The following is a 21,993-nucleotide window of genomic DNA, read 5'->3' as shown; positions in this document are numbered from 1 at the left end:
AGCCGATAAGCACTACTGTGTATGCGCGTGAAACAGACGCACAATCGCTGCCCCGACGAGCGCTACTGCACATGCGCAAAGAAAAAGACGCTCACAGCCCTAATGCCAAGGATGACTGGATCGCCAACATGGGGGGGGCACTCCTGTAGGTAAGTATACATCTGTAGGGCTCATTTACAAAGCACACACTATATTACAAAGTGCTTTGTAACGGCCTTACAGAAGTCTATACATGCATTTGCCACGTCCGGACAACCCCTTTAAGGTATTAAGTATATGGAGCACGTATGCGCCCTGACGGGGTTTTCTTTTGTTCCTATGTTTTTAGGTTAATGTCCATTTAAGAGAGATCTTTCAGAGCTGTCAGGTTTGAACAGCGCTAGCCGTTAGCAGGAGGCTGATGAACGGACGAGCTGCGTTGCGGTTGCTTCTAGCGCATTTGTTGCTTTCGCTGTATATACTCCCCAGCCAGCCAGACCTTCTAGATGGAGGATTGCAAATACAATTAGAGCGCAGCCTCCTCCTTCCCTGCAGACTAATAGTGGTTCTATCCCCTGATCACCATTCATACTGCATTACTAATATTTAGCGAATAACCCCCAACCCTCAGGGACACGGTGCGTACGGAAGTGTCTCGCCAAGTACTGCACTCTGGAGAGCCTTCTATCCCAGCTCATCCCCCCTTCTGGATTACAGATGTTTATTCAGGTTTGCCGGTACATATAAATTGTTTTATTCCACCCCCCCCCCCCCCAAATTGGTGCACTTTTGCACATTGCGTGTTCTATTAACGGAACGTGCGGCTTCTCTTCAGACTCGCTGGCTTCCCATCTCTTGTGGTAATGTCACCGCATGCACCAAACTCCTATGAAAGTTGTCTAAAAGAAAATCTGTCTTGCCCATAGCAACCAATCACAGCACAGCTTTCATTTCTCCTACTGCTCTGGTAAAATGCAAGCTGCGCCATGATTGGTTGCATGCAGATTACACAGCATGCGATTTGTGATGACTTGTTTTTTAAACGCTGTCATAGAGAATAATGGCAAATGCTTGAAAAATAACGTCACCTGTAATACGGCTCTGTGTTACAACACGCTCATGTGAAACGGGCCGTAGTCTCCAGCTAAACTCGACTACATTTATACTCGGGGCCCCTGTCCGCGGCCGTTGCGGAATATCGGGAGCAGGGGCCGAGCTGTCATTTCTCTGCGGTGAGCCTATCTGACAGGCTCACCGCGGAGAATCGCGGCGATATAGTTCCCACGAGCGGAGAATCGCTAGGACTCTCCTCTCATGGACGCCGCGGCTGCGCAATGAACAATCGCCTGTGGACAGGAGCAGTGGAACAAATGGGGGGAAAAACCTGACAGCTCTGATATTTACATAGAGAGAAACAGATACATTGTGGAAACAGTAAGGATACAAGTTATAAACAAACCACTTGTGCTGCGGATGTGTCTGATGTGTGCCCCCTGCAGGCCGTGGATTGTACTGACCTCCTCTTCTTCCTCTGCAGAATCCGTTACTGAGCCGTCTGGAGAGGGTCATCCACGCCTGCTTCTCTCCTCCTCCTGTTGCTGAAATTGACGAGAAGGTTTCCCCTCTTGATCTTCTGCTATGCACCGAGACCCCCGCGTCCAAATCTGCCGCCAGGTACCATGGGTAGAGCTAATAGGAGATGACAAAACCCAACTCCAACTTGGAGAAGACGACAACAAATAGGCCGCGTGTTTTTCTTGCATTTCTTGCTTGTTTTTTCGTTGCATTTTTGAGCAGGAACACGTCTCGTTCCCGGGTCTGTTTCTGTTCAAAACCGCTCCACGATTCCACCAAAACCAGGCGCACACGTAAACGTGAGGTTTAAGCCGCTGGATTGGCAGTACAACAATTGCGCGCTTTTCTATCAGATCAGTATTAGGCCGGCTTCACACATCCGAGAAAATCACATGAGCTTTGTGCATTGTGAGACGCTCAGATATGAGCTCCATTCTTTTGAAAGGTGTGCATACATACATACATACATACATACATACATACATACATACATACATACATACATACAATCAATAAAGGGAACCTGTCATCGCTTATAAGCACCATAAGCTGAGTTTGTGGACTTCTAGGACAGGCTGAGGAGGTGCTTTTTATACTTCCCTGGCTCCCAACAATCTGTAATATCCATCTTCAGCAGCTCCTTGCACCTCTGATTTTTCACCGAGACTTACCAAGGTTTTACAGAGTTATCCCCCAAAGCTGGGCTGCATACGGCGCCCTACAGACCTGTAATGGGAATCTGTAGGGAGTTCGGGTGCTGCAGTGTAGATTTGCCATGTGCAGGAGCTTTTGGGGGTGCACTCACCTTAAACCGGCTATTCATACGCTGGTGTAAGCGCAGCGCCGCTGCAGTAAGGTGCGACAAATGTTGCACTTCTCTTAATATGTTTGTAGCATCTCTGGCTGACTGTGAGCCGCGAAGTCAAATCTACGCTAAATATGAGCTGGCGTAGATTTGTGCTATAATTTAAATCTGGTTCTGGTGTGAACTGTAATAAATTGCCAGGGTACTCGCCTCCCCCGTTCCGCTAGGCCCTGCCTGCTTTTTAGAAGTCTGCCAAGAAAAAGGCCAAAAAGTTTTAAACTTTTGTGCAAGTAATAACTTTCACAAAACTTTGCGGTGTACAGATGGGTCTTTCTTTAGCTTGATGTGAGATCAGGGGGGTTATTTACAGTCTGAATTACTTTCAAGTGGGTTTTATTGTGTTAACCCAAGGGAGCTATAGCTTTTAATGGGTTAAGATTAGAGAACTTTCTGCCCTGGGCTATCACTATCAAGGTAAAGATTGTCCCATCTGTGCATATAGATGTTTAAACGTATGTCAGAATTCTGTTAATGTGCCTTCATAGAGTGACTTTAGTATTTTCACTGATTACTTGGTTTATTACAGTAGTAAGCCAAACTTTTAGACACGTGTGGAAAAAAATATTGAAAAGTAAGAATTATTTCAAAACTAGAAGTGTTAATAGTTTATTTAGTTTTGCTCTATTAACAAAATGCAAAGAGAATGAACAAAAGAAAAAATCTAAATCCCATCACTATTTGGTGCGACCGTTATTTACCTTCACAACAGCTTCAGTTCTTCTGACCATTCTTTACCTTCACAACAGCACACAGTTTTTGAAGGAACTCTGCAGGGAGGTTGTTCCAAACATCTCGGAGAACTAACACAGATCTTCTGTGGATGTCTGTTCACTCAAATCCTTTCATGTAACCCCAGACAGACTGGATGATGTCAGATCAGGGCTCTGTGGGGCCATATCATCCCTTCCGGGACTCCTTGTTCTTCTTTACAGTGAAGATAGTTCTTAATGACATTGGCTGGATGTTTTGGGGTTGTTGTCCGGCTGCAAAATATATGTGGAGCCAATCGGATGCCCCCTGATGGTATTACACAATAGATAAGTATCTGCCTCTATCAGCATTGAGGACACCGTTAATCTTGGCCAAATCCTAAACTGCATTTGCTAAAATGCAGCCCCAATTGTAAGGACCGTCCACCATGCTTCCCTGCTGCCTGCAGACACTCATTATTATACTGTTATCCATCATGCTTCACTGCTGCCTGCAGACACTCATTATTGTACCGCTCTCCACCATGCTTCACTGCTGCCTGCAGGCACTCCTTATTGTACCGCTCTCCACCATGCTTCACTGCTGCCTGCAGGCACTCCTTATTGTACCGCTCTCCACCATGCTTCACTGCTGCCTGCAGGCAGTCCTTATTGATACTACTCTCCACCATGCATCACTGCTGCCTGCAGACACTCATTATTGTACTGCTCTCCACCATGCTTCACTGCTGCCTGCAGACACTCATTATTGTACTGCTCTCCACCATGCTTCACTGCTGCCTGCAGACACTCATTATTGTACTGCTCTCCACCATGCTTCACTGCTGCCTGCAGGCACTCCTTATTGATACTACTCTCCACCATGCATCACTGCTGCCTGCAGACACTCATTATTGTACTGCTCTCCACCATGCATCACTGCTGCCTGCAGGCACTCATTATTGTACTGCTCTCCACCATGCATCACTGCTGCCTGCAGGCACTCATTATTGTACCGCTCTCCACCATGCATCACTGCTGCCTGCAGGCACTAATTATTGTACTGCTCTCCACCATGCTTCACTGCTGCCTGCAGGCACTCCTTATTGTACCGCTCTCCACCATGCTTCACTGCTGCCTGCAGACACTCATTACTGTACTGCTCTCCACAATGCTTTACTGCTGCCTGCAGACACTCATTATTGTACCGCTCTCCACCATGCTCCAGTGCTGCCTGCAGACACTTATTATTGTACCGCTCTCCACCATGCTCCAGTGCTGCCTGCAGACACTTATTATTGTACCGCTCTCCACCATGCTCCACTGCTGCCTGCAGACACTTATTGTACCGCTCTCTACCATGCTCCACTGCTGCCTGCAGACACTCATTATTGTACCGCTCTCAACCATGCTCCACTGCTGCCTGCGGACACTCATTATTGTACCGCTCTCTACCATGCTCCACTGCTGCCTGCAGACACTCATTATTGTACCACTCTCTACCATGCTCCACTGCTGCCTGCAGACACTCATTATTGTACCACTCTCTACCATGCTCCACTGCTGCCTGCAGACACTTATTATTGTACCGCTCTCTACCATGCTCCACTGCTGCCTGCAGACACTCATTATTGTACCGCTCTCCACCATGCTTCACTGCTGCCTGCAGACACTCACTATTATACCGCTCTCCATCATGCTTCACTCCTGCCTGTGACATGTCTGTCTTCCACAACCTCACCTTTCTAACAGACTCTGGCTGTTCCTCACCCAGTTTTAAGCCTCCTCCACAAATGTTTGTTTTGGTTAATGACTGTATTTCAACCTGCTTATGAAAAAGATGGTCATTATCACTTGTAATTGGTTAATCCTACACCCGACATCAGACTACAAACCTACAAAATCCCTGACTGTGTAAGTAAGCAGACGTTGTTGTGGAGGTAAAGGGCGGTCACACCAAATACTGATGCCATTTACATTTCTCTTTTACTCCTTTACTTTGCATTTTGTTAGTTAACAAAAATAAACGATCACTTCTCAATTTGAAAACATTCTTACTTTGCTAAAGTTTTTGGCCGGTGTGGAATAAAATAGCTACAAAGTACCGTAAATCCCTGTATAGTCGTGCAGTAAATGGTGGATGTAGGATTGTTAGGCTGTTGTATAATGTAGCTTTTTATGTGTCCTTTTTTTCTATCTTCCAGTTTTGCGCCGGCGATTTATAGCGTTCCTATCCTTTAGTCGTTACACTCAAAGAAAGTAGTGACTGTTCCCTTATTGCAGCCGTCGTTCGGTCACGCTACAGCAGATGTGCCATTGTCACAAGAACAGCGGGAGACTCTAACGCCTTGGTCTTTCCACAGCTTACACACAGAAGTGCTGGACATATGGACGGAGCTGCAGGATATTCACGATGCCTACGGACTCAAGTACCAGTGGGGAGGTTCTCATAGCAACAAGAAGCTGCTGCGCTCCCTAGGAATCGACACAAGGAACATAGTATGTTGGCCGTTCTGTCTGCGCTCATTGTCTGCTTCTGCAAGCCACCGGCCCGAATAAAGGCTCCGTAGGGAAGGAGCAAGCCGCTTGAGTGAAGCTGCTAACTAGCAGTTCCTTGGCAGACATCATGTGCTTTAGACACAACGTTTTGGGTCAGTAATTCTTAATCCCACTTCTATTGCCAGGGCAGACGGCCAACTGTGTGCTCTGCCCATCCTTTGTGTGGCGTTAAAGGGCATAACCAGGCTTCCACGAAAAAAAAAAAAAATATTGGGTATACTGTTATATTTAAAGGGGTTTTCCAGCATTTTTTTTTATTTGACAGATGACGGTAGAAAAGAAAAAAAAAAGGGGAGCAGAAAACGGTCCTTTTTTTAATGGGACTTGCTGGGAGCCCCATAAACTAAAGTAGTTATCTCAAAAGATGCGCCGCAGTGTCTGGAGCGGCCTCTCTCATATTTACCTTCCACGCCATTCCTCTGCTGTCCGTTGGCACTACTTGCGTGCATGTGTATAATGACTAGATGGGTCATTATGAGCACACATCTGCTGGATGCAAACAGCAGGGGTTCATGAAGGAGGTAAGTCAGAAAGGCATTCCCAGGCGACATCTACTCTGAGCACATTCCATTTAGTTTGAGGCTCTTAGGAAATGACAGTTAGTTTAACCTCTTAAGGACTGTAAATATACAGCAGGTGAATGTGAGTGGTATATGGAGTGGTCTTGGGAGTCATGCCCGCTACATACCGGTGGATGCCGGCTGCTGCTGACATCTGTCTGCAACTGCAGTAATCGCTTACTGCAGTTAACTATTAGATGCCGCTGTCAAAGTTGACAGCACATCTACACTGCCAGCTTGAGTGTGAGTAAGAGATCCATCAGTGAGGCCGGACTGATGGCTTAGCGCTCTTTTACACGGAACGATTATCGTTATATTCTTGCAGGATCGCGCTGCCAGCAACTGAACGACTAATGATGATGGCCCGGGTATATAGGTAGTCATTAATCTGTGAACGACTGCCTGTTTACTGTGAATGGCGGCGGGCGGGTGGATGAGATCTCTGGTCGCTCCACCTCCATTCACTGAACCATCATCATCCTTTGTCAAAACACAAGAATAGAGATGAGCGAGTATACTCGCTAAGGCACATTACTCGAGCGAGTAGTGCCTTAACCAAGTATCTCCCAGCTCATCTTTAAAGATTCAGGGGCCGGCGGGGGAGAGCGGGGAGGAACGGAAGGGAGATCTCTCTCTCCCTCTTTCCCCGCCGCAACTCACATGTCACCCGCGCCGGTCCCCGAATCTTTAGAGACGAGCGGGGAGATACTCGGCTAAGGCACTACTCGCTCATCTCTACACAAGAACAATTATCACTTAGGAAAATCATTGGATGCTTGATTGCCTGACAGTCGTCCCATGTTGAGGCCCCTTAGTTTCCCTCTGCTCTTTCCTCTCCTGAACATTCTTATCCGCTAATTTATGACCACAACAAAGCTTCTGTGTTACGGTCATAAAGTAGCGATAAGAAGGTGCAGCAGAGGAGAAATTAGGGCTCACAACCGAGCCGTCAGTACGGCCTTACTGACAGATCTCCTACATGGACTTAGACTGCAGTTTCTATGTACTGTGATATGTGGAAGCTGCAGAAGAGAAACAGTGCAACATTTTTGATGGAACTGAATTGGAAAAATGATTGTCAGCTTGCAAGTGAAAAAAAAATTAGTCCCCCAAAAGTGTCCGTAACCTTTTAACCTTCAGACTTTTTTTTTCCCCCCTCTTGTATGCATCATTGATGGTCTTCTTTTTTTTTTTCTTTGTAGCTCTTTACAGGCAATAAGAAGCAGCCGGTTATTGTTCCCATGTATGCAGCTGGTTTGGTAAGCCATGTGTTGGTTTTTTTCTAACATCTATTTTATACAGATTTGTAGCAATGTTCTATATAAGTTCTTCTTGACCCCAAACTTTTCAGATCTGGTATTGTCAATGAACATGTAAGCACCAGGGTACTAGGATGCTGATATGGGCATTCATACATCATGCTTTCTAGACTTCGCAGGTTGCGTAATGTTGAGTTTAGGTTAAATTCCTGCAGTAATTCTAAAGAAATATGTAGGTTTCAGAGAGGCCTAAGGAAGAGCTAAATTATTATTCACAGAAAAGCCCCTACAGAAGAATAAACTAAAACAACCGTTTTATTCATAAATAATTAAAACCATGGGTATAAAGGGATCATCACCTAGATCCTATGGTAAAAAACCTCAGTACAAAGGTGAACTAATATGTGAAAAGGGGGTGACAAGGCCCCGATGGATGGTAGGGCCTAATAAAGGGGGGATTGTAAGCTGGATAGACCCCCTGCATAGATATAACTAGGCTAGCTAGTACCTCGTTGTGGTGTCTGACACGGCCCTCAGAATGGAGGTTGAAGACTGCGGCCGAAGATCCATAACCAAGGAGCCAAAGATGTAGAAAACGCTTGATGATAAACACTAAAGAGGCTGTTTATATGTTTCACAGCCACGTAGCACCCTTAGCGGTGTCCAACAAGGGCCCTCAGTGGGATGGCAAGGATGGGTATACCAGACCCATAGAGGGGTACAGACCGAACAGTGTACTGCAGAACTATTGGATCGATGTTCCAACAGTATGTAGATATATCAGATGCTCAAAAAGACCTTTAATTATCCAAAGTAGGATATTAGGACGCTCTGGTAAGAATGGCAGAGCTCTCCATAATCCAATCTTAACATCCACAGAAATTTAGAATGCTCAACGCGTTTCTCTGGCCGTACGGACAGAACATCAGGAGCTTAATGGGGTGAAAATATCACGGAACCACACTCGGTAGTTAATGATGGGTGGGGTATTTGGTTTCAGGTGGAGCCAAATTAACCCACAATTGGGTAACTTCTGAAGAAAACAGAGGCCTCCTAACATTTCTTTAAAAAGACACAGGGCTGAGACCCAATCCTCTCCATTGACAACCTGGCATTAATATACACTTGAGGCACAATCGCCCTGTATATACCGGAGAAGGCAGCTTAGAGGCTGGTGAATAACCCTAAGAGGCACTAGCCAAGATTATTAGGCCATGAATGCCAGATAAGCAGATACAGACATCAGTCCTGATTGTGGACTGCCGATGGAGAGGAAATAACAAATGAAACCACCAGCCCTGACGGGGAGCCGTGCCAGAAGGAGAGCCCCTGGGGTTTCTATTTGTTATTTTTTTTTTCTCACATCAGTTCACCATCAGGGCTTCACTTCTGTGAATTCTAAAGAAATATGTATGATAATGCGGCAGTCTATACATGGATGTACGCGGCTTGTGTGGTGTTTTAAAGGAGTTTTCCAGGGAGACTACTGCTGATGACCTGTCATCAGGATAGGTCATCAGTAGTTGATCGGCTAGGGTCCGTTGCTTGGGACCCCGACCGATCAGCTGAGCGGGGGCACATGCTGTCACAAATACACACAGAGGTCGTAACTGAAGCAGCGGAAGTCTCTGCTCCAACCTCTGTGTAGTGGCCGGCACTGCTCTCATTGAAACCACTGCAAGCCATGCCTGTGGTTACTAGCACCAGCCTCCATACGGAAGTCGCTGTGGAGGCTTCTGCCCCGATCTCTGTATTTGCGGTGCTGACAGCATGCGCTTGCTCAGCTGATCGGTCGGGGTCCTAAGGATAGGGCATCAATAGTATTCTCCCTGGAAACCCCCTTTAACTTATGAATGCTCTCAGCTGGGGTCCCCCTCTTGCTGCTCAGTAGGCCTGCGCCTATAGGCGGCCCTGCAAGAAGGGTACCTGCTATTGCAAAAATGACCTACTTAATTTATGTGCATATATAGTTAGTTGGAAGATGACTGCGCCTACACAACTGGGAGGGGGGTCATCGGGCATCCTCCTCCAACTGCTTCTGCACTTCTTCCCCTTCGTGGTACACTTGCGTAAACTAAAAACCTGTAAATTTCTATAAATTCGAATTGATCTGTGCACGCTTTACAGGAGGATAACTCGGCTGTCAGACACATAATAGAAGACTATGCAGATGCAAGAACCACTCCATACAAGTTGTCATTATTAGGTTTATCCTGTCTGCATTCCCACACTGGTGTAGCAATAGTTTATTCAGCCTATGTGGTATTACTAGTTTATGGCCACAAGAGGGCGCTCAGCACCTTGTTTTTACAAAGAGCTGCACTGTTTTGTTATTTTATGGCCTTGTTGGTGTTTATATATTTGTAATGTTTTTGTTTTAACCCTTGTAGGGTATGCTGGAGCCGACCAAGGAACCTCTCAAGCCTTTATCTGCTGCAGAAAAAATAGCCTCAATAGGGCAATCGTCTCCCGTTCCTCCGGATGACAGTATTTGTTCTTCTGACCACTTACAGGTACGGGAGTTCCCAATTTTTTTTTATTTGCTGTGAACGCTCAGGGTGCCTCCAAATACATCGCTTCTGCAGCGGGATCTACAGCGAATACGTGGTAAATCCTCTGTGGTCAATTCTGGGCCTGAACGGTACGGGTTTAGTTGCAGATTTGCCGCTGGTTTCAGCCGTTGCATGTCAAAAGTTGAAATCTGCCGTTAATATCTGCAGCACGAATACACCTGCTGCGGACTCTGGGGGGAAATTTTCTGCTCCATGTGAACAAGGTTTTGCTTAGTGTTTAGGGTTTTTTTCATTTATTTTTTTAACCCCTTAGGGGTGCAGCCTATTTTGGCCCAAAGGACGCAGTGTTTTGAGGGGAAGTTTCACCTCCACTTTTCAAAAGCCATAACTTTCCTTTTCCGTTGACGTGGCCGTATGAGGGCTTGTTTTTTGCATGGTGTAGTTTTTATTGGTACCATTTCTGGGTAGATATAATGGATTGTAAAACTTCTATTAACTTTTTTTTTTTTTTTTTGGAGAGGGAGAGAAAACATCAATTCTGTAAGGTGTGTTTTTTTTTTTTTTGTTTTTTTTTACAGCAATAATCATGTAGTATAAATGACATTATTTTTTTGTACAATTCTGAAGAATGATACCAAAATTATTACATTTTAAATTTTTTTCTTTTTTTTTTTTCACTTTTACATAGTAACATAGTATGTTAGGCTGAATGAAGACAATGTCCATCTAGCTCAGCCTGTTTCAACCCCCGCCTTGTTGGTCTAGAAGAAGGCAATTTCCATCCTGACTCCATAATGGCAGCCAGAGTAATCCCTGGATCAACATTTGAGATTGTCAACCCCGCTGGTCACCTAATGTCTATATCCTGTAATATCATAGCATTCTAGAAAGACATCTAGTCCTCTCTTAAACTTTTCTATGGATTTTCCCATCACCACGTCCTCAGGCAGGGAGTTCACCAGTCTCACTGCTCTTACAGTAAAGAACCCTTTTCTGTGTTGGTGATGAAACCTGCGTTCTTCTAGACGTAGAGGATGCCCTCTTGTTACCGTCGCAGTCATCGGTATAAACAGATCCTGGGAGAGATCCTTGTATTGTCCCCGTAATGTTTTTATAGATAGTTATTTGGTCGCCCCTTAGTCGTCTTTTTTCCAGGGTAAATAATCCTAAATTTGATGCCTCTCTCGGTATTCCAGTCCTCTCATTCTCAATAAATTATTATTTTTTCTACATTGCTGCATTCAAAGTCGCATAACTTTATTTTTCCATGGACGAAGCTCTGCGGGGGGTTGTTTTTTGCGTGACGAGCTGTAGTTTTTATTGGTACCATTTTGGGGCATGTACGTACGGCTTTTTGATCAAAACGTAGAAAATAAACATTTTGGCTCAATTTTTTTTCCAGCCTTTTTCTTTTCCAGTCTTTGCCGTGCAGAATAAGTAGTGCATTCAATTTATTGTACAGGCTGTTGCGTATACGATGATACCAAAAATGTGGGACTTTTTTTTTTTTTATATCAATAGGGAAAAGTGTGTAAAGATGGTGTATTTTATTTTACCTTTTTTTTTTTACATTTATGTCCCTGTAGGGGTTTTGAACCATATCAGTACTACATATGATAATGAATTGCAGTACTTCTGTACTGCAATGCCTTATCGAGCACAATAGCGATCATGGGAAGTGGCAGGCTCGGGCACCAGCGTCTATTGTCCGGTTGCCATGGCAACCCATCAGCCCTCTGCGATCGTATCATGGAGGGCCAATGACGTCACAGAGAGTTTGTTCCTTCTGTGAACCGTATACATGCTGCGATCCACATAAATCGTGGCATGTATGGGGTTAACAGCTGGGATCGCTGTTCTTGTTCCCCACTCTTGTTGCAGGAGGCCGGCTATCGGTCACAGTTGGCCTTCGCTGCAGAATGACGTGGGCTCAGAAGTGTTCCTCCTGTTGCGTTGAATGCCCCGCAGCCAGGATGTACATATAAATCCTTTTGGCATTGAGGGGTTAATGCTTGGTCACATGGCTTGTACTGTTAGTTGGGGTCCACACGGGACTGATTTCCAGCGGAGTGTCCGCAGGGAGCGTTCTGCTGCAGGTCAGCTGTGCAAAGTCCGCCTCCAAACTTGCACCATTTGACGCAGGTTTTATCGCGTATTCCTGTGCGGAATTCTCGTTGATTGGGAGGAGATGAACTCCGCAGCGGAGCTGGTGAGAAAATAAACATGCTGCGGAATTGAATTCCGCATCACAAGTCAATCTCCGCACGGGTTTTGTGCGTGTTATTTCCGCAATTTGTGGACGAGTAACACACGAAAAATTTTACAGCAATCCCGCCCCGTGTAAACGCCACCTAAGGGCGGTGTATTCAGCTATGGAAATTGTGCCGCACTTATGATGCGTGTGAAAGCGCCAAAATGAGCAAATGTCACCGCTGATGTCACCGCTAAGGTCGTTAATGCTTGCTTTGAGCTTTTTTACACTGGGTTCACATGGGACGGAATTGCCGCAGAATTTCCGTGCGGCAATTACCGCCCGCGGCTTCTAATCCCGGGATAAGCCAGCTATGTGGATGAGATTTTGCAAAAATCTTGTCCACATGGGGCGGCCAATCTGTTGCGGCAAAGTCAGGCGGAAACTAACGAATTCAATTCCGCGGCATGTCAATTCTTTTTTTTTTTCCCCGCTGCGGCCTCGCTCCTCTCTATGGGGAGAGAAATCTACAGTGGAAAACCCGCGGGTTTTGAAGCTGCGGCTCTCCCACGGAAATTCAAGGTTTTTCGGTGCGGCCAAGCTGTGAGATTTCTGTCCCGTGTGACAGACCCAGCCTTAGGCTGGAAGACTTCTCACTGGATTGCTGGGTTCTCCCTTAGCGCTTCACCTCCTATGTGAAGGGGGGGGGGGGGTTTACACGTAACGAAAAGCACGCGATTCAGCAATAAACAGCCACGAACAAATAACGAGCAATTTTATTTAAATTTTTTTTCCCGCATTTATAATCTAGTATTGCTTAAATTCGTTGAGCGATACCCGTTACGTGTAAATCGGCCATTACTGTGATAAAGGTCACAGTGGAGTGATTGTCGTCCCGTTGGCCTGAGTGGTACCTGCGGGAATCCGTGTGTTGCAGACAAACTGTATCCAGATGAGTCAAACTAATTCTCATTTGCAGAATCTACCTGTAAGGGGTTAATCTGCAGATCCCCGGTCCGTGGCAGAAATCTAAACGTTCAGCTTTGGATCTCTGCCGTAGATTTTTTTTGGATTGTGTTTACGCCCCGTCTGCGCTGCGTGTAAATAGGCTTGTTTGCTGTACTTCAAAAAGCACTAGTGTTGGAATCCGTTTTACTTAAGCTGGTTGGAAATGGTAAATTTGCTTTTTTTTTTCTAATTTATTATCATTGGCCTTGAAAAGAGACAGTTTTTATCTTTCTCTATATAGTAAGGGCCAGGGCTGCTTCACGCCGGCATTGGGGTCAGTTCAGGGTTTACGACTCTCTGCAACGTTTTTGGAGAGAGAAACTGAAATAAACGCAGAATAAAGGCATTTGATTTTTTTTCTTTTCCCCCATTGATTTCAATAGGGCTGCAAAAAATGGAAAGGCTTCAGTTTGCTTCTGCTCCCTATTGAATTGATGGGAGGCGGTTTTGCCATAAAAAGGCACTTTGACGAGTGCGAGAACCTCTGCCCTATATCGTCATCGCCCCTGTGTTGGTAGCCTTAGGGCGTATTGATACGGCTGATGTTCCTGTGCAAGCTTCTTCTGAGATGGACCGAATTCGCACGGGAAAATAACCCAATCGTTTGCGTTTAATATGCGATATTCAGAGTTTGAAAAATCGCTGCGCGTCCGGTATCGCAGGGGATCGTGTTCAGGAATCGCCTATTCTCTATGGGAACATTCCAAAAACAGGTTGCACTAGTATGTCATATGAGTGCTATACGTTTTTAAAGCATCTTACTATTGGAAACACAATCGCACGTTCTCGCAACATTCATTATACACGCATTAATATTGCAAGGAAGTTCCAGGTTGCACGGTCCGTTTTTCATACATCGCACTCACCCGTGTGAATACATCCTTGGACCGGTATTAAACAAGCGCTATTTAGCTCTGTATTTGCTTTGGTTTTTGCGGACTCTAATACGGAGCTCACATAAATACGAGTAGTATACACATGGCCGTATTTGTCAGAAGACATGTTGTCATTGAATGGCTGTGATTGGTTAATCCAGCGCCGGCTTTCATTGGCCGACACGGCGCTGAGTTAAGCAAACAGAGCATAGCTTGCTGGAGGCAGGGCATTCAATATCTGCATCCAGAAAGCAATGCTCTGTGTCGGCGTAGAGGAGGGAGCGACAGCCTGCAGCAGCGCCGCAGATCCCCCTCCCCCCTGAGCATCAGCTTGCGAGTTTTTTGACTTGCAAGCAGGCTCGTACCCTGAGCTTTTGCTCATAAATCAGAGCAAAAATTCGGGAGAGAGCCTGCTCACAAGTCAAAAAACTCGCAAGCTGAGGCACTCGCATCCCAAGGTAGCACTGTACTACCAAACTCCAGAATAACTCCTCCCACAGCAATGACGTCACCGCAAGTCCTTCAGCCCCCCAGATCTCTGTGGTGACGGTAGGTCAGTGTCTCCTGTCAGGACTGCTGAGTTGTGTCTGACATAATAACGGTTTAGTTATATTCTCAGTGTGTTAGGACCTGCCATAATGTCGCCAGGGGGCGGGGCTATGACATCGCCAGGGAGCCGGGCTATGAGACTCACCCACATACAAACAGACAAGTGGTCGTTAGTAGTTTTATTATGTTTTCTTTTAATTCAGCTACCGCTTAATTTAGGGGAAGCAGTAGGACTTCCTACTGTAAAAGTGGCACCGCTCGAAAACCGCTATTTTATGCGATGCAACACAAAGGAAGGCTCCATAGGGAAACATGGGCTACAAAAAATTGCAGCATGCTGATTATATTCAGCATGCCGCAATTTTTTTATGTCTTCGCAATATAGCAGCTTACAAAACATCGCTTTTGTAGCGCTGTCGCATCATGAGAAAATTGCGCAGTGTGAAAGCGGCCTTACGGATATCTATTGTGAAATTAATATTGCAAGGGTTAACGGACTGGCATGTAAGAATCCCAATCGGCTTGTCCGAAGACGTCTTTCTCTTATCTGCTGTTGTAGTATAACGTGTCCTTTCTTGTCTTCCGCAGGACTCCCTCCCGCCGGTCCAGTTTGACTGGAGTAGCAGTGGCCTTACCAACCCCCTAGATGGTACGTCTCTCCGTAGAGCCTCTAGCAACACAGCTAGACTTAAGAAAGCCTCCAAGTCCTCCCCGTCTTCTCTCTGCTGACCTTCCCCTTGTCTTTTTAGTCTTGTCTTGGGAAATTCAGGCTTTCTTTCTTCCTCCTCTGCTCAGCATGAATGTGTTCTATACAATAGCAGATTAGCGCCCGGGCCGCCATCATATTGTACGTGTCCATTGGCATGTATCAGTCTAATGTAGTCGCATCCGGTTTATGCATTCTATTTGTTTTATTAATGCCAGTTGAAGAACCAGGTACGTCCAGTTTGCTGCTTTTTCTTGGTATCTGCTTTTTTTTCACTATATTCTTAAACTTTTCCAATATTCTGAGTCTAAAGTCTCCTTTGGCTTTATTCACACGGGCGAGTCAGGTATCGATCTGAGGCAATCAGACCTGCATCGCACTCGTTTACATGTAGTTTTAAAATGTGCGCTTTGTATCCTGTGAAAAAAAAGTGCACTATGCATCAGGTGTCGTACGCCGTTTTCACGCAGATGAATAAATTTCCGGTAGGTCTAATAGTTAAAATGGGAAAAAAACGCATCGCACTGGCATGAAAATCGCTTTACAGGCTCAAGCAATGCATTTTTAAGAATTCTCCTGTAAGAAATAATAGGCGATTCTCGCAGCGGAGTTGCCCAAAAATAAGAGTAAGCTGCAATTTTTCGATCTCGCGCTGTAAAATCGCTCATCTAAATTAACCCATTGGGTTCTATTCACGTGTAAGTTCTGTCTGTCTCACGGAACACAGCACTCGTTCACGGAAATCGCCCGTGTAAATACAGCCTTATTGGTCTACACTGGAAAACCTGCACTTGGGTTGTGTTCACATGGTGAGTACGGTTTTGAGCAGTGAAAAACCGATGATTTTCAATGCAATTTTAATGCATTTTTGCCATTTTTTTCACGCAAATTGGCATCTATTTTTCATGCGCGTTATAAAGGGAAAAAAATCGCAGGTTCCTGATTCGTTTTTCATGTGATCTCCATACTAACGTGCATTTAAAAACGGATCACACTTGTATGGCATGCGGGTGCAATCTGTTTTTTAATTAACGCTCCCATAAAAATTAATGGGAGATTCTTGCGCAAGAATGGCACAGAAATGGGACACAAACTGATTTTGAAAACTTGGATTATTGGTGTCTCAGTAAAAAATCGCATGTGTGGATTATCCCATTCTGGGTTCTTCTTCCAGGCCAGTTCTGTCTATCTCCGACTCGGACAGCAATCGTACGGGAAAATTGGCCTTGTGAATCCAGCCTAACGCCTCATGTCCACGGGCGTATTTTTGCTGCAGAATCCGGAGTGGGCGTTCCGTTCGAGATTCTGCAGCAATAAGCCTGCATAGCATGCGATGGAAAAATGATTCTTCATGCACACGAGCGGAAACCAATTGTGGTTTCCGCTCACGGATGAAAAATCGCAGCATCCTCCATTTTACTGCGGTTCCCGCATGGATGACTTCTATTGGGAAGTCGTCCGATCCGGGCCACAGATTCCGCGGGAAAAGCAGGAGTTTAAAAAAGAAAATCTGTACTGCGCATGTTCGCCAGCCGGTGCTTCCGCACACATTCACACTACAGAACTTCAAGACACGCACAGGTACGCAGGGTCCCGGCCGCTGGTATGGACAGATTTCCTGCAGGATGCCCCATTTGTAATCCGTGCGTGCCGTGGACATGAGGCCTTTGTAATCTGCACTGCTGTCCATTTCCTGCACAAGTGACAGATTCAGGGAGGATAAAGGGTAAAAACATTAAGGATTACATAGCCAATAGCTGTTTGGCATCTTCTGTTTCTCTCAAGCTAGTTGCCAATATAGAAGTCTAACATATAAGGCCGAAAAAAGACATGATCAGCCTATTATCCTGCAACGTTGATCCAGAGGAAGGCAAAAACACCAATGAGGTAGAAGCCAATTTTCCCTTCGTCATCATGACAGCATACACCTGGAGGTTGCTCACCTGCTGACCTGATGGGACAGGAAGAGGCAGAACATAAAAAGCACCTCCCCTCCACCAAACACCAGTGTTTTTCCTGTCCCTTCAGGACAGCAACGGCAGAGCTCCAGCGACACTGTCCCATGCCGGAGGAGGACTTACCGGCGAAGCGGCGGCGTTGTTCTTCGGGCAGCCCCGGCAACCCCAGTGGGAAGGACCCCATCTGGGCGCTTTCCGGGGACTGCGTGGGCCGGGGTCCAAGTACGGGCTGCCGGCACCACTGCGGCCGTCATTTTAGGCGGCGGCCGCCATCTCCGGTGGGCCTGGGTCCAAGGACGGACTTTCCGGCGCCACCGCGGTCGCCAAGCAGGCGGCGACCGCCATCTCTGGGTCCCGGCTGTAGCGGGCGGAACACAAGGAGTGTGACACCAGATGCTCCGCAAGAGGGCGTGGCCTCGATGGAGCGCACAAAGGGGGCCTGGCGTGGCTTGGCGCCAAATTCAAAATGTAAAGCCCCTGCACCAGGGGAGTCGGCTGGTGTTTTGTTTTTTCACGCTAGGAATCGATTCTAAGGACAGGAATGGATCCCACAAGCGCAGGATGTCGGCCAAGAGAGGACCCAGAGAATCTCCAAACTGTAAGTGGTCCTGTGGGCCAACCTACAGACACCTGCACTACACTTCCCTTACTAACAGAGCTCTCCCTTGTCACGTACGACAGGGATACTCAAAAATCTAGGGAGGCTAGGAGGAGAAGTAAAAAGCGTCCTGTATGCTTACAAAACTTCATGACTCCTATTCTAAAACATTATGCGCTTCCTGCTCAGCGAAAATTCTGCAGGAAGAAAAATCTTCCCCCATGTCTGAAATCCAGTCAGTTGTCCGGGAAGAAACAGTCCTACCTCTCGGACCTCCAACCAGGGCCCTTAGGGGCCACAAGAGGGTCTGCTCCAGCAGTGTTAGAGTCCGACTCTGACATGGCAGAAGAATTCGATCTTATAGATCTTGGAAGTGTCGCAGGGGGAGAAAAAATATCTCGTTTTTAAAAAAAAAAACAAAAAAACAAAAACGCTAAAAACCTTGCACTGTGCAGGACGTCATGTTGCGAGTTTGCTTCCACAACGTAAATCTACATTCCCTGTAAACGCCACACTTAAACCATTGATCCTTAATGATTGGAATTGTATGGATCAAGCTCCCTTAATTTCTAAAAGAATTTTAAGAGTGTCCTTTATTGGCAGACAATGAAGTGGCTATCCTTGAGGAGACTCCATCTGAGGATACGTCCCGCTCAAGGGCAACAAAGTAGACATGACCATGCGTAAGGCTTGGTCCATGTCCAGCTTCATTATAAAGCTAATACTGCGGCCACCTTGGTGGCTCGCTCTACTGCGGTTTGACTAGGCAGTCTGCTTCGGATCTCAGGCAGCCCTATCCAACACGAGCATCTCTTCTGCCAGCCTCGGTTGCCCCAGTGGGAAGTACCTCATCCGGGAGCTAACCGGAGACTGCGTGGACCTGGGTCCAAGGACGGGCTTTCCGGCACCACTGCGGCAGTCATTCAGGGGTAAAGTAGTGGTCAAGAGACATAACCTCCAAAGATAGGTTGTGTACCCTACCCGTTCGGGGCGGCTAGTCATCAGACCCCGCAAAAAGCGCTTTAATTCCATGTCCCTCCTCTATAAACATAAGTGGGGAATGGAAAGACCGGAGGAAGCGATAAGGGTCTTACTGTGGTCCCTCAACCTGCATCTTCATGCCCGCAGAAGATTAGTTCACTTCTGCACTAGTTGGAGAAACATAGCTACTAATGGTGCCTACCACACGCTGGGAAACGATCCTAATGACAGGAATCGATCCCACAAGCGCAGGCCTGGTGACGGAGGGGTACAAGATTTGAGCTAGTACCCCGCCCTCCAAATAGATTCTTTTTTAACCTCGGACTGTGTGGGCCTGGGTCCAAGTACGGGCTTCCGGTTCTACCGTGACCGTCATCCCGGCACCAACCCTACAGCAGGCTCTTCTTAAGGGTGAACAAATCGTGCTGGATATCGGTGCAGTTATCCCCATCCCTAAGATGGAATGGGGGAAAGGGTTTTACTCCCCTTTCTTTCTGAACCAATGGCTCCCACCGATGGAGACGATCAGAACCGCAACCCCCCTGATTGGTAGGGATAACGTTATGGCTACGATTGACATAAAGGATGAGTATTATCACATCCCCAATTATGACAACTCGCAAAAAGTTCCTAAATTTGCGCTGAGAATGGCGCCTTCCCTTTGAAATCTCCTCTGCTTCACGGAGCTTTTCCAAAAGGGGTGATTGGAATGGTAGCCTTTCTGCACAATCGCGGGATTATCATCATCCCCTATCTGAAAGGGGGCATAGCTCAGTAGATGGTTTCCGGCTGGTGGCAGATCCCCTCACTATTCTGAGGTCATACTGGGGGTCCACGCTTCAGCTGTCTAAGGGTCTGAGCTGGATCAGTAATGATTTGAAATCCAACATGGATCCGGACACCGGGAAAAAATTCCTAGGAGTCATTTTGGATTTTCGTCTCCAATGTTCATCCCTTCCTCCTCTAAGGAAACAGCTCATTCTAGAGAATGTTCTGCTCTCTATAAAAAATCTACAGTTTCAATAAGAGGTGATGCGGATCCTGGGGATAATGACTTCATGTATTGGAGTGGTTCCCTGGGCCCAATTCCACAGCAGTGATCTTCAGACACTTATCCTCCAGAATGGGGACAAGTCAGTCCTCACTTGACAGGACAATCCCTATTTCCACTAGGGCTAGATCCTCACTCCGCTGACGGTTGTCCTCAGACAGCCTTTTAATGGGGTAACTGATAACTGATGCGATAACTGATGCCAGCGCAAAAGGGTGAGGCGTCACCTTTGAAGGTGGCCATATACAGGGTACTTAAGACCCTCATGAGAGATCCAGGTTATCTAACGTTAGAGAACGTAATGAGGTTTGGGAAACCAGACGTAGCCTGCAAACTGTTTAGGGATGAAGCATGTGAGGATTTTTTTACGATAACATGATGGCAGTGCCACTCATTCGCCACCAGGGTTCCACCAGGAATCCTCTACTTCAGCATTTGGCGAGAAGGTTCCTTCAATGGGCGGAACTCACAACTAAGTAACTGTCGGCCTTCCGTATAAAAGGGGCCGATAATTCAGTCGCGGGCTTTCTAAGCAGGAAGAAAGTAGACGCAGGAGAGTGGGGACTCCATCCCGAAGTGTCTAGCCTGCTCGGGACAAATAGGGGGCACCCAAAATAGTTTTGTTTGCGTAAAGCGCAAATACCAATTGCCGTCTTCTCTTTTCCCGAGACTCGGAGAAACAAGCCTTAGGCACGGGCGCCCCCTCTCACCCCTGGGTTTGGGACTTAGCTTGCGCTTTTTCCCCTTTACCCCTGATTCCGCTACTCCTAAGAAATTACTGCGGCCAGGGCTGTCAGTAACGTTAGTAGCGCCTTATTGGCCCAAAAGACCTTGGTTTCCTCTCCTGAGATCTGTCAGTGGGAGAGCCTCTCCATCTTCCGTCAGGACTGGACCTATTGCTGCAGGGTCCTCTCCTCTACCCGGAGGTTCACAAGTTCAGGCTTACAGTCTGGATCTTGAACGGGTAAAATTCTTAGAAAAGGGTTTATCATCTAACGGGGTTTCCACTATGTGCGAGAGCCTTATGCCCTCGACGGAAAAGATTTATCCCAAAGTCGGGAAAAAATTCTCAGAATGGATGGGTCAGGACATCCAATCAGACATTCGTAAAAATTTTAAATTTCGTCCAGGCAGGCCCGTATAAAGGGTTGAGTCCAGATTCCCTCAAAGCCCAAGTAGTGGCTTTGAGGGCATTCTTTGATCTCACGCTTGCTGAGCACAAGGGGATCAGGAAATTTCCTAGAAGAGCGAGTAGACTGCATCCATTCATAAAGCTGATGGTGCGCCCCCCCCCCCCCCCCCCCCCCCCGGGATCTGACTATAGTCCTTCAGGCCTTCTGCGATTTTTTTCCCCCCATTGGAACCTATTAGAAACCTATCCATCGCCTTGCTGACGTACAAGGTAGCCCACCTTGTGGCAGTTATGTCGGCTATGTGCGTGGGTGAAATTCAGGCCCTTTCGCAAAGGGCCCCATATATGACTATGCACCCTGATGAGATCGTATTCTCCTTAGACCCTTCCCTCCAACCCAAAGTCTTGTCAGACTTCCACGGAGGCCAGCCAATAGTCATTCCAGCCTTTGTCTAAATTTTAAAAATGAAAAGGAGCAGAGGCTCCATAATCTTGACGTTAAAAGAGCTGCATTAGTGTACCTTGAGGCAACGGAAAGTTGCAGAAAGACTGACTAACTTTCGTTCAGTCTCAGGGGCAGGCCAAAGGGAAGGCCACTTCTAGAGATTCAATAAGCCAGGTGGCTCAGAAGAGCCATCCAGGAGGCTTACAAGGCCAAGGGCATTCCTCCCCCAGAAGGTTTGAAAGCCCACTCTACTTGGGCGGTGGCATTTTCCTGGGCAGAAAGAGCGCACGCCTCAATCGAACAGATTTGTAACGCAGCCACGTGGACTTCTAGCCATACGTTTATTAAACCTTATAGGCTGGACATTAAGATCTAGTGAGGATGCAACCTTCGGGAGAAAGGTGCTTCAAGCAGTAATCCCTCCCTAAAAAAGCCCATGCCACTTATTTGGTATTCCTCCAGGTGTATGCTGTCATGATGACGAAGGGAAAACGGGAATT

At 46.6% G+C, this 21,993-nt stretch overlaps 1 protein-coding gene across 2 annotated transcripts in view; it reads left to right on the top strand.

Moving 5' to 3' along the window:
- AFTPH (aftiphilin) overlaps nucleotides 1-21,993 on the top strand; it is a 74,237-nt gene that overhangs the window by 30,172 nt on the left and 22,072 nt on the right. For both annotated transcript variants that reach the window (XM_066595484.1, XM_066595486.1), the window contains exons 3-7: nucleotides 1,517-1,653; nucleotides 5,472-5,607; nucleotides 7,430-7,486; nucleotides 9,877-9,999; nucleotides 15,211-15,271. In XM_066595484.1, coding sequence (XP_066451581.1) covers nucleotides 1,517-1,653; nucleotides 5,472-5,607; nucleotides 7,430-7,486; nucleotides 9,877-9,999; nucleotides 15,211-15,271 — 514 coding nt within the window. The remainder of the gene's footprint in view (nucleotides 1-1,516; nucleotides 1,654-5,471; nucleotides 5,608-7,429; nucleotides 7,487-9,876; nucleotides 10,000-15,210; nucleotides 15,272-21,993) is intronic.

The sequence above is a fragment of the Eleutherodactylus coqui genome, chromosome 3 (assembly GCF_035609145.1).
Source record: "Eleutherodactylus coqui strain aEleCoq1 chromosome 3, aEleCoq1.hap1, whole genome shotgun sequence".
Classification (NCBI taxonomy): Eukaryota; Metazoa; Chordata; class Amphibia; order Anura; family Eleutherodactylidae; genus Eleutherodactylus; species Eleutherodactylus coqui.
This window is presented reverse-complemented; position numbering and strand designations above follow the sequence as displayed.